General features: G+C 43.5%; 1 protein-coding gene across 1 annotated transcript in view; it reads right to left on the bottom strand.

Annotated features, from left to right (window-relative positions):
* Window positions 1-12,862, bottom strand: part of LOC307231203 (chemokine-like protein TAFA-5) — a gene marked incomplete at its 5' end in the record, with an annotated part of 62,028 nt that extends 49,166 nt beyond the window's left edge. Inside the window, one exon of the mRNA XM_080001805.1 lies at window positions 12,772-12,862. Within this exon, the coding sequence (XP_079857931.1) occupies window positions 12,772-12,862 (91 nt within the window). The remainder of the gene's footprint in view (window positions 1-12,771) is intronic.
* Window positions 12,863-13,125: the final 263 nt, after the last annotated feature.

Below are 13,125 nucleotides of genomic sequence, written 5' to 3'. Positions count from 1 at the left end.
GTCATCAAAAGGTTGTGGCTTCCAAAGCGCTGGTCAGGAAGTTTGGAGATGTTTTCCTTGACGTTGATAGCTGCTTCATGTGCCCATCCCCAGAAGTCCGCCACCTGAATATCATTCTGGACTCCACCCTCTCAAAAACATCACCACCGCCCATTACTCTCAGACTCTGCAGCTGAGACCCTTATCCATGCCTTCATCAGCTCCCGTCTGGATTATCGCAATGGAGTCCTGTCTGTGGTACACAGCAAAGCCCTGGACAGGCTCCATGTGCAGAACTCAGCAGCCATCACATCAACCCCACCCTCATCCACCACCACTGGCTCCCGGTCAATTCCTGTATGGCATACAAAAACCTCCTCCTCACCTATAAATCCCTCCATGCCCTTGCCCCGCAGTACCTATCTGAACTCCTCCACCCCTATACCCCATCCAGGAATCTGTGGTGCTCGGACATGGGTTTGCTCACCAGCCCCAACACAAGCATGAAGACTTTGGGGACAGTGCCTTCAGTGTGGCAACCCCCTACTCTTTAGAACTCTCTCCCGACAGAGATCTGCAATGCTGCATCATTCAATTACGGAAACGTCTTCAAATAAAATCGACACATCTACGGTCTTGTTTGGAGAAATGCCCAGCGGATCGCGCAACGCAGCCTACAGTACAGTCCTACCATGGACACACACACACACACACACACACACACACACACACACACACACACACACACACACACACACACACACACACACACACAGACCACACACACAGAATTCCTTCTGTGTGCACACAGCGGAATTAATTTTTAAATACATACATTTCCCTCGTCTGCAGTTTTGTCACGGACAGTTGGCATTAATTCCTCTCTTTTTTTAGAGATTTGTGGTGGTCTCTGCAGCCAAGAGAGCACTTCCCAATATTAGCTCTTAGCTTAAATGCTAGCGGGTCTGGTCGAGCGCCGGGCTTGGGTGGAGTTACTCAGACAGGGGCGGTTCTAATTAGAATAATACCCCTGGTGACGTGTGATAAGGCAGTGAAGCTGAACGGCTCGTTTTGGGACACGTTTTCTGAAACAGACAACTTGCAGAAGACTGAGTGAGTTGTCCTATTTTAGTTTGTGTGTTAGTAGACTCATCAGAGACCCAAATGTATGCGCACAAGCACTGAAAAGGAGAGCATAATAGCTCCCCTTAAAAACAAAATGGTCCAAAATGGTTGAATGCATTTGTAGACCTAATAAGCAACTGATCTTTTAAACAAAACAAATTTCAACAGTGATATTAGTAAGACAAATCACATCCCAATATGAAGCAGGGAAAATGAAGGACGGATGTGTTTGGACATAAATCCCGTCCAGGATAAACAAAACATGAGCTGTAACATATATGACAGTTGATCCTTCAAAGCTGCAGTAATGGATTTGACATATCTCTTAACATATAACATATCATGTAGTATCACAACATGACTTTTGGCCTTTGTGGCAACAAGGTCAGTTTGTCTATTTATAGTCTAGCTCTATCTCTTAACTAATATATATATATATATATATATATATATATATATATATATATATATATATATATATATATATATATATTCTGTCTAAGTTGTAAATGGTCAACTCTGTTGGAAAGTGCAAGTCCAATTCACTTAAAGAGTGGATTATTTAAATGCAACATTTCTACAAATCAGATACAACTGTTTTCTTGGAATTTGCCGAAAATTTTACCTTCCTCGGGACAGAAATATAAAGGATATAGCCTACTGTATATAAGAGACATAGTCTCATAACAATGGACCCCACTAAATCCAAGCCTTTGGAAATAATTGCCATTCCTTTTGCAAAGGAACAAAAGACCCGGACGAGATGCTCCGTGTAACATATCCTTCCAAGACTTCCTGGTTTATTTGTACAGCTGCAAGTGGCTTTATGTGAGCGCATTCAAAGGACGGTTTGATGTGCCCCACTTACCCAAAACCCCTCTTACGAGCATGGCAAAAACTCCCGGAGGGAAAACGAAAAAACCTCGAGAAGGTATGCATAAGAGAGATCCTCCTTCCAGGATGGCCAAAAGAGGAATGGTGCCAAGTGGGAAGATATGAACAAGGAAAGCAGTAAAGATCAAAACATGCTATTTATCCATAGAAACCTAGTGGTAATAGAAAGGAAACTTGATTTAACTTGACCTGACTTTCTAATTCTGCATTCATGAAGGCAGCAACACATAAGGAACTCAATCATTCAGGGCGTATTCCCCTTGAATTGCTTCAACCTTAACCAACTTGTTAATTGCATTTGACAGCCTTTGTTAAGATATGACTCTGGGACGCTCCAATCAGTTTGGCTCTTAGTGCCCCACCTCTGCCGCCTGCCCAGGGCTTTGAGGGAGCTAATACATTTATTCTCTTGTCTCTCCGCTGCAGGTGAAAGTGGTCTTGATAAAGGTTATCAACTACCCCTCACCCCCACACCTCTACCCTACACCTCTCCATGGGCCGCCTCCCCCCTCAGAGCTCCGGCCTCCCTGAAGTGAGATAACAGAGCTACACCATGCCATCACTCCATAAAGAAAGAAAGCTCCACAAGCCAGTCCATGTCATAGACCAGTGGTTCTCAAACTTTTTCATATCAAGGTCTCTCAATTGGATTCGCATTACTCCAGACCCCATTTGATAAGATTTTGTCTCTGGGACCGCAATCTGAGAAGATTTTTTTTTATTGTTAGATGTGATTTAATCCAAATCTCCACGCCTGTCTACACTATATTCATCGAGATAACAGTGAAACTATTATCTAAACGGTGATATTGTTATTCTTTAATGGTGCCAACGTCTTGCAAATGAAATAATGGTGAAGTTTAATAATGGTGAAGTTTAACTACTACTACTTTTGGAACCTCTTGAAGGACACCTGGGAGTCCATGGACCCCATGTTGAGAGCCACTGGCATAGACTGTACAGGTCTGGATGGGAGCAGGTTTTTAGGTGGTTTGACTAGGTTAATGAATGAAGTTAGATGGAATGTATGGGAGTACAAAAAAATCCAATGGGATACACTCCAAAAGCAGGTCTGGTCATAAACTGGGGTTTGCACCAAATATGAAAACGGGTTTCTTAACTTTAATCCGGAGAACATACTGATTATTCAGTCAGTCATTTCTGTCAGTCACAATAAATTAAAAAGTCAACATATCTACTGTAAACTAATCTAAATCCTGCAAAAACTGGGCTGTAAAATGCCAAAACAAATGTTCAGTTATGTATAGTGTGGGGATGGTGTGATTTAGGCAGCTACACCTGTCATGGATCTAGTTCATTCGGCCCGGGATCAGGAGGGGCTGTGTGCCCGTTGCTCGTCAGAGCAATCAACAATCGCAGGTTAAATCACCCAACCCAACACACACGGAAGGAGCCCTTGTCATGACATGTTTTCCATGTGCTCCGGACTTGTTCCATCTTGCCCAATCTCTTAAAAAAACTGGTACGTTTCAACACCATTGCCCGTGTTTCTGTGCTGGAGGGCCGTGAAAAAGCCACCGGTGGCGTGTGGCAGGTGGAACCGCCACATTATGATTCAATTATTGTATCTTATATTTCTGAATGAAAAACAACAGAACACAACACAGAGTATATTGTGCTTTTACAGTCTTCACTGTTGTGGTTGCCAGTGTCCAATTCAGCCGAAAGGTAAATACTATTCTAACCTAAATCTACCCCCTCGGCCGCGCCGCCATTCTGCCAGGACAGTCGTGTAGCGCGGGAATGAGGTTGGAAAACAGCTGTGGCGCATCTCCTGCCATTCCTCCTTCCTGTGTTTACAGTGTGAATGTGACGTTGGCTTTAAATTTTTTATTTTTTGGGGGTGGGGCTTTTATCAGGCAATTATGCTCCGACTCTGGGTATGGGGAAGGAACCAGCTTAAGCACCAGTTGAAGCCCGGGAAAAAAGTAGGTATTTGCAGTAATTGGTATTCAGCCTGCATGTAGATGATGTAAGCCGTGCAGCGGAGAGCCGTGGAGGCAAACCTTGGTAATGGGTATCCCATAGTAACCTGGGTGAAAGGAAGTGGCGTTTCGTCTATCTGACGGTCTCTCCCCGTTCCCTCTGCTCATTACCTCCGGTTCCTCGTCCGCCTTCCATCTGGTGTGGCGCACGCGGTAATAAAAACCACAAGAGCTGTTTCCCACACAGGTCTCCAAAGGCAACGCTGGGGAAAAAAAGACACCTCAATAGAATGCTGTAAACAAGATAAAAGAAATGTGGCTGCTAAAAATATCCTCAGAAGAAAGCGACAGCTTGGATGAGATCTCCTCGGCGTTGTGGGCTCTTCTAGGGCTTCACGCTAAAACTTATAATTGTTTGCTGCCTTTTACAGCAGTGATGCCACGTACTGCAAGCCCTACTCTACTTCCTGGTGGCTTGTGAGCAGCATCTGGACTTCAAATCATCAGCACATTTATTCAGAACTTTAGCTTGACAAAACATTTGCCATTTTCTTAAAGCCATGGTGCAGTGTTTTGGAAGATTTGCTTTCTTCTATCTGAACCGCATTCAGACGAGAATACCAATTTCATCCCTGTGTCCGGTATTGAGATAGCATCGGGCCGCATGCTAACTGTGATAGCTCAATGCATGGCTGCAGAGGGCATCAACTAGCCTAGCTCGTATGAAATTAAGGAAATACACCTTCCAGCATCTTCCAGAGTCAAGCGATGCTTGTTGCTTGATGATTTTTAGTGCAGCAACATTTGGAACTATTTGCATAACCATTTATTCATCCACGGTAGACGGACAGAGATAGCCAATAAGCTAACTTCCCCCGAATAAACTGGAATATCCCATTGATAACTGATTGATTGATTGTAACTCGTAAAATAACAGGCTGTAAAAGCGCAAAAGAAGCGGAAAAAATGAACTTGTGAAGTTACCGCGGTTATGAGTAAAGCTCCCCCTGAAGAACCCTTAGGATGTTATTCTTTCAAATTAAAGGTCATTCAATTCTTCGTGGACATAACAAACTCTCCACTGAAGCATAATGGCCTTTTACAGTAAGTACTCACTCAGCGGCCAACACAAAATGAATGGCTTTTTTTGACCCTTGTTAAATCCCGCCCAAATAAAGTGGGGAAGACTCCAAAATAGCTTGACACAAATTGCAGGTCTCGGGCAACGCGGTGTGCTGCGCCGCACGGTGCTGTGCCCTCAGCCTTGACAAGAATGTTCCCCCCGCTTGTGCGAGCCGGTGGTTTTGTGACAGGCAAATGGAAATAAAGAAGTCGTTGACAAAGAGGGGGCTACATCGATGGTACTCTCAAACAGGAAGTCACTGCTTAGTGCCACAGGTTTTGTGGGGCAGGCAGGCCGCAGCTTGACGAATTCATCGCGTCGCAGCGCTCCACGTGTCGTGAAACGGCGCCCGCTAAGCGAAAGGAATCCATTTTGAGGGAGAGGGCGAAAATAGGCTCATCTAAAGCTCATGATGAAGTTAATGTTCCACTGTTTGTCTTATTGTGGTTTGGACAACTATCCCACGGAAGTCAGATCTCTGGCCAACAGGGGGCCCATGCGACACCCAAACCATTCTCAGGAACAATTTCATTACTTCCAGTCTTTTTTGTTGATATTATGATGACCAGTATTTTTCCTCCAACTGCCCCCTGTCTGTTGATTATTGTTCAAGAGGCAGTTTCCCCCAGCAGGGGTGGAAAGGTTTGGCTCAGAAAGTGAAATTCCGCTCCGGGATGTTGAGAGCATAGACATGGCAGGACTTTTGATTTCTGGACCTGGACTTTCCCCCCAGGGACGCCAGTGAAGTTCATACAGGACCCGTTAATCTGGGAGGATGTGTGATCACCAAAATCTCTAATCCCTATCGATATATATTTCAGTATCTGGTTTTGAATTTCAAAAGTAAATGTTAAGGAATACACCCGATTAATGTAGCCTATAAAATATTGTATCAGACTTTGAAGCTGTACTTATTTCAAATAAAACTCATATTTTAGACGTTATAGTGTAAGAACTCCGAGTGAGAACTCCGACAGCATTTCCTTCCATCATTTATAATTTACGATGTCTTAGATTACTTTGGCTTCTTCTTAGTTTCTTAATTTCATGATGATAAAATACCACTGAAAGACTACAAGGTTATTAATATTGATGCATTAATCAGCACTATGTGCACGTTATCCCGCTGATGACGGAAACTCTTCCCCATGGCAAAAAGTGTCTGCCCAAGTTCTTCCTACTCGCCTGTCCTTTTTCATCCTCATATTTTCGTATTGAAAGAGCATGCCAAAGCATGCCAAAAACACAGTGATCACTCCGCATATTGAAATAATTGAGGTATACACGAGCGTATCTGTTCTGGTGGTATTGCTTTGCGTTCCTACTTGGCCTGAATCGTAATTTCCGCCAATTGCATCGCAGAATGCTTCCAATTGCAACTGGCATGCAATCTATTCAAGGACAGGGGAATAAGGGAAAGTGACATTTGTTGATATGGGCATTCATTAAGCACCATCTTTTTTAATTCACAGTAGATTGAAAATAAGAATAACAATCACCGCGCATGCCGCAAATGTAAACCTCCTTGTTTCCACAGCAAGCAGAGACGGGGAAATAAGGATTAAGTAAAAATTGCTTTTGACATAATGTAGCACCAGTTGTGGATCTCTGCATGATGGTTAATAACTATTATTAATGTGTGTTACGAGCTGAATCCTTAATCGTATCTTGTATGTCATTGAAAGTTGTCCAGGAAAGAGCTATTTGTTCACAAATCATGTTTCATAAAAATCTGTAAAAGGAGCTGGAAAATGTCATTTGACCTACATGGACGTTTATGTTTATGTTGACCATCCAATACAACAGGTTTAATTATTATTATTATTATTATTATTACCACTATTAACATAATTACTATTACTGTTGCCATACTATTACTATTAAACCTAAAACCATGAACCCAAATGTTCTGCGAATGGTGAAGGATGTATATGTGTTTGTGTGTGTGTGTGTGTGTGTGTGTGTGTGTGTGTGTGTGTGTGTGTGTGTGTGTGTGTGTGTGTGTGTGTGTGTGTGTGTGCGTTTGCGTGTGCGTGTGTGTGTGTATGTGACCTTGCGATGATCTTCGGACTGAAGGAAAGACTGTAGAAAATTGATTGTGTCATGAGGTGAACTGTTATTAACTATTTTATTTGCTTTTAACTTGTTGCATTTCTCCGCCTTTCGGGGCATTGAATAGAAAGGTGCAGAGCTGCTTCAAATATTCCCCTAAATGTAATGTAATCTTGCACTTCAAAAGCACCATGGAATTAAATTGTTTGTTTGCAAGCACCGTCAACTTTCTAAAGGAAGCGTATGAGCTTTCCAAACACGTGGAATAGGTCTTCGATTTAAAGACATCTCCAAGATGGATATTTTAGACAGACAGACATTACAGGTACTCCTCACTTAACGACTGAGTTCCCTTCCTAGGACCAGGTCATTCAAAGATTTGGTCGATAAGCGAGGACCCGTGTTATTTCATGGTAAGGGGGCATGTATATAGTATATATAGTGTATACAGTGTATAAAGTATAAATAGTGTATATAGTATATATAGTGTATACAGTGTTATTTCACAGTAAGGGGGCGCGGCGATTGCGAACGCTAGTGTAGTGAATACTGACAGACTGTGGGAACGAGACTGAGACTGAGAACGGTGATGAGATGAGATGTATACAGTGTATATAGTATAGATAGTGTATATAATCTCTTGAACTTGAACTTGATATAGTGTATATAGTATATATAGTCTATATAGTATATATAGTGTATATAGTGTATATAGTGTATATAGGGTAAATAGTGTATATACTATATATAGTATACATAGTATAGTATATATAGTGTATATAGTGTATAATATACACTATATATAGTATGTAAAGGATGACACACGATGAGATGCTTGACGCTGAGACGTTGTGGTATTTCACACAGTACAATACAGGCTGATCAGAGAGCTGGTCCTAAGTCCGACCGGTCGTTAAACAGGTATGTTGTTAAGTGAGGAGTACCTGTATACACCGATCAGCCACAACATTAAAACCATCACTAATATTGTGAAGCTCCCCCTTGTGCCGCCAAAACAGCTCTGACCCATCAAGGCATGGTCTCCACCAGACCTCTGAAGGTGTCCTGTGGTATCTGCCACCAAGACGTTAGCAGCAGAAGTCCTGCAAGTTGTGAGGTGGGGCCCCAATCAGGCTTGTTGTTCCAGCACATCCCACAGATGCTCTATCGTATCGGACCCTAACCGTGGGTATCCACATGTAGAAGGAAACGTGATTCATCAGACCAGGCCACCTTCTTCCATTGCTCCATGGTCCACTTTTGAGGCTCACGTGTCCATTGTAGGAGCTTTCAGCGGTGGACAGGGGTCATCATGGACACTCTGAGCAGTCGCTCTTTTGTGGGATCAGACCAGACAGACTAGACTTTGCTCCCCACACTGGTTGTTCTTCCTTGGACCACTTCACTAACCACTGCACACCGGGAACACCCCACAAGACCTGTGGTTTTGGAGATGCTCTAACCCAGTCGTCTAGCATCACAATTTGGCCCTCGTCAAAGTGGCTCATATCCTTACACTTGGCCTTTTTTTCTGCTTCCAACCTGTCAACTTCAAGAACTTCGAGATCTATAAGACTGTTTACTTGCTGCCTATTATATCCCACCCCTTGACAGGTGCTATCGGAACGAGATGAGCAATTTTATTCACTTCACCTGTCAGTGGTTTTAATGTTGTGGCTGATCGGTGTATATACACAGAAAAAAATCACCAAAGTCACCTGATGAGTCACATGTTGCAAAATGATGCTGTGAAGTTCCTCTTATGAACATGGTTCAGAAGGTCATATACATTAATTTGATCAGACTTCAATGAACACAAAGCTCACAATCAATCAAATGTATTTTTTTTCAGGTTGTTTATGACACTCATTTAGATACTGGAAACAAGCCTATTATGCACAAGACACACTGTCGAGCTTGTGCTACGTAAAGCTTACCTAAGGAGCCTTCAGAGTCCAAATTAATTCTCAATGCTCCATTAAGTCAAGCATATATTCATGGGAATTATGAACACGTTGCATTTGAATAGGAGGCCATGGCGGCGGAACAGCAAATCAGCAGATGAAAAAAAAAATCACAAACAAAAATGAACAGAGCAAAAAGACTGAGACGGCATAATTGGATTTGAATAAATTAATCTACAAAAGGAATGCTAAGTAAGCCGGTCGCCTTAATGCGATCCAGAGCATTGCAAATCTTGCTACCTACCCCCTTTTTTATTTTATTTATTTTAAGTCTCCAACACTGTCTTGTGGTACATAGGTCACTGGAGAGCTCCTTACGTGACATCTTTGGCCTGCAAGAGGTGGTCAAGTGCAGAAAGGAGGGATTTAAAGAAGCGTCCACTGCCCTTCAGCAGAAGAGATGGCACAAGGCTGTTTCAGAACAGTGTGAAGTCTTCCATAGAAAGTCCAAACGCTTTGAATGTCACTATGTGCCTACGCACCTCAGATCTGATTTAAAACAACATGTGACTTCTTGGCTTTTTAGTGAATGTATACACAACCTTGGCTATATTTTGAAAATAAATAAACAGATCAACAAACAGTTGAGTTTAACGGTGGATCAAGCTCACACTGTTGTGGCATTTGTGGCAGTTCAGCCAGCAACCCGCCACCTGAGTGGCATTTTCAGGGCCCTCCGACACGGAGACACAGGCAGAGATGTTGCAAACACACCAGTTTATTGTAGAGAGTGGGCAAGGTGTAACAAGCCGGGAGCAGATGGAAACATGTCGTGGGTGATTTACCTGTTGCTCATTGATTGCTCTGACGAGCAACAGGCGTACAGCCACCATGATCCCAGGCCCAATTAACTAGACCCAAGACAGGTGTGGCTGCTTCAACCACACCACCCCACACCACAGCATCATATTACATATATTGCATATATATGAAAATATCACTCTGTTCTCGATCACCATCAGTGATCAGATTCGAAACAAGGGAAAATGAGGAGAACAATAAAAGTTGTTAGTCATACCAGGTTTATATTTCTAGCATCTCAGTATCAGTATTATTGTAAGAATGTTTGTGTGGCAAAACAACCTGGAAGAAGACAATGCACATTCCCCGGTCTTCACAAACAAGCTGATAGCATTAGATAAAAAATTGTTTTTGTTTGTTTTCATATACTCTATATCCACAAACCACGAGCTCAATACTTTCCACGGCTCTGTAACTTTGGTATTCCGCAATTTGAACAATTACATTTCACAATGTCTATACTGTGCACTGAGGAAATTGTGCCGCTTTTACCAAATTCATGCATTCATGAAAAAAAAGGAGTAACTCAATTATCAACTAGCTTTCAATGATAAATGTTGCAGAGGGATTTAAACAGCGTCTGTGCTGCATGCACGGTCAAGTCACCTTGCAGCACAAGGGCCAGCGTGGACTGCGCTGTAACAGCTGTCATTGATAAATCTCTGCACCAACCTTGCCAAGACTCCAACTCCAGAACCTTCATTACACTTAGACATAGACATGTAGAGATGATGCATTTTGCAGGATAGTGGTAGGATAGTCGATAGCTCTAACCCATATGACACAGGCCTCTTAGTTAAATATCTGACCACAAGCCACCATGTGACATTATTGATCCCGACACAGGACAGTCCCATAAATGACATGCATGATGATTCTCAGATGGGGGTCATTTAGAGAAATGATCGAAGGCGATCTGTGAGCTCCTCAAAGTCATGACCTATAAACTCACATTTCCTAATTAGCTTTGGACCCATATTATAACACATTTGGAGGACACACGGCACAAACCCAACGCAACATGACAAATCCTGCTACGGCCTCGCCCGAGCTCAGCGCGAAAAGCTGCCTAATCTGGTAACAAAGTTCTGAACCCCCCCGCCGCCTCTCAGCGGTGGCGGTGGGGGAGCAATTACTGCTCACAATGGGTCATTCTTGGCACCTTTCACACCAAAGGACAGCAGAGGCAATGCTGAAAGAAGAGGATTAGGAAATGCTAGTTGGTGTGCACACACACACTGTAAGGACGGGATCAGTAGGGTCCTCCGATATGACTCATCGGTTCCATTTGATTAGTATTGTAATACTGCATGTATTCCGCTTCAATATTAGAATTTATTGCAATTTTTGCTGACTTCTAGGCAATGGAGCCATTTTGAAGACGTCTTGGATATTACAGCTAAAGATAACGCTCATCATCTTTCCAGGTTTAATTTCAGGCCAATTACAATAGAAAATTGTAAAGCAGCAATGTTTCCAGGTTGATCATATATAACAAATACCCGGTGTGTGATGTCACCTGCAAATAAATAGAACATGAATATCGATTTGGGAGCCAACACCTAAATTGTCCAAAATATAATTGTGGATACTTCATCTGATCTATTGTCATTTCTCCAATCCTTCCGTTGGCTCAACCTGCTTCAACCAAAGAGAGATGGAGAGAGAGGGAGGGATAAAAAGACACCACCCCATCCCACCCCACCCCTCTTAATCTATGTGTCCTTCACCATGCAGACCCCCCCTTCCCCAACCACACACACACGCACACACGCACGCACGCACGCACGCACACACACACACACACACACACACACACACTGCCCCCACGCCCCCAAAACAACATGGGGGGGGACGTGGGGGTAATGGAGCGCACAACAAATAACTCGCAAAATGCACTGAAATGGCTCACACTGCATGAACAGATGCCGAGAGTGTGTGTGTGTGTGTGTGTGTGTGTGTGTGTGTGTGTGTGTGTGTGTGTGTGTGTGTCAGGCCTGGATGATACTGAGAACATTTAAATCAAATACCTCAATATTTCGGGTATGACAACTGGTGCTTTCGTCAGATCGTCTATGAAGTTCAGAAGTCATGACTTTACTGTTCAGCAGCCTTAAAGACATGTAGCTATATCGCAATACTACGTATTTTCCTTAAAGGGAGATGGATTCACAGTGTTCACCGTCACGTCCATCTGAATTCAGACAGGGGAAAACACGTTTGTGATCATGCGATTGGTTTTTGGCTACAGCTGATTGTTTCGGATTCACAGTAAAGCACCTACACTGCTGCCCCAGGTGCAATGGATTCGATAAACGACCACACCACATATCACAGAACATATTGGAAAAAAACCAAAGGCGTCCAGTCAGATCAGATGGCGGTACAGGCTGCACTGGAGGAAATCGTCACCAGACCCAGCTTTGTCTTTCAGAGAGACTTTGGTGCCATCTATTGAGGAATTTACCAAAACAAATCCGATGGAGTCTATTCTCCCACGCAGCGTTTGACCAAATCCAACCAAGCTGCAGGAATGCTTGGAAATGGAAGAGCGGGCAAACGCACTGGTGTGTGCACTGGTACGCACGCACAGAGAGAGAGAGAGAGAGAGAGAGAGAGAGAGAGAGAGAGAGAGAGAGAGAGAGAGAGAGAGAGAGAGAGAGAGAGAGAGAGAGAGAGAGTCTAAATCCCGGTATTATCGTCCTGGCGCACAAACGTTACCTGTTGACGCATATGCGTAATGCAAAACCAGTTTGAAAACGTGCCAGTGAGTTGAATGACGTCCGTACTCCTCCCAACTCAATTCTACAAAATTCTGCAAAAAAAAAAAAAAAAAAAACTCCGAAAGTATCCCATAATAAAATATTTCTTTAAAAAAAAGCCCTACCTTCTCTCAGGACTTGGGAGTGGATGAGGAGAAGGACCAGAAAGCAGACCGCCGCTCCGGTCAGAGCCCAGGCGAACCGGAGGAGCTGCATCGCCGCCAGGCAGATAAAGTCCAGATCACCCACAAGTGTCCCTCAGCAGCTGTCCACCTCCATCCCCATCCCCATCTCCACCTCCACCCAATGCGGGGGAGCACCACCGATCAGATCAAGAGGATCGAGACTCTCGTGGATTCCAAGCTATGTCACATTTGGCACAGATCCGCCCCTGGGAAAGTATAAAATCCCCTTATTGTCAGATCAGTCCGATCTATTTTTCAAGGAGAACCTTGGAACCCGTCTCTCACCACTCGGAG

The sequence above is a fragment of the Zeus faber genome (assembly GCF_960531495.2).
Source record: "Zeus faber genome assembly, chromosome: 6".
NCBI lineage: Eukaryota > Metazoa > Chordata > Actinopteri > Zeiformes > Zeidae > Zeus > Zeus faber.
The sequence above is the reverse complement of the archived record's forward strand: the minus strand, read 5'-3'. Positions and strand labels throughout refer to the sequence as shown.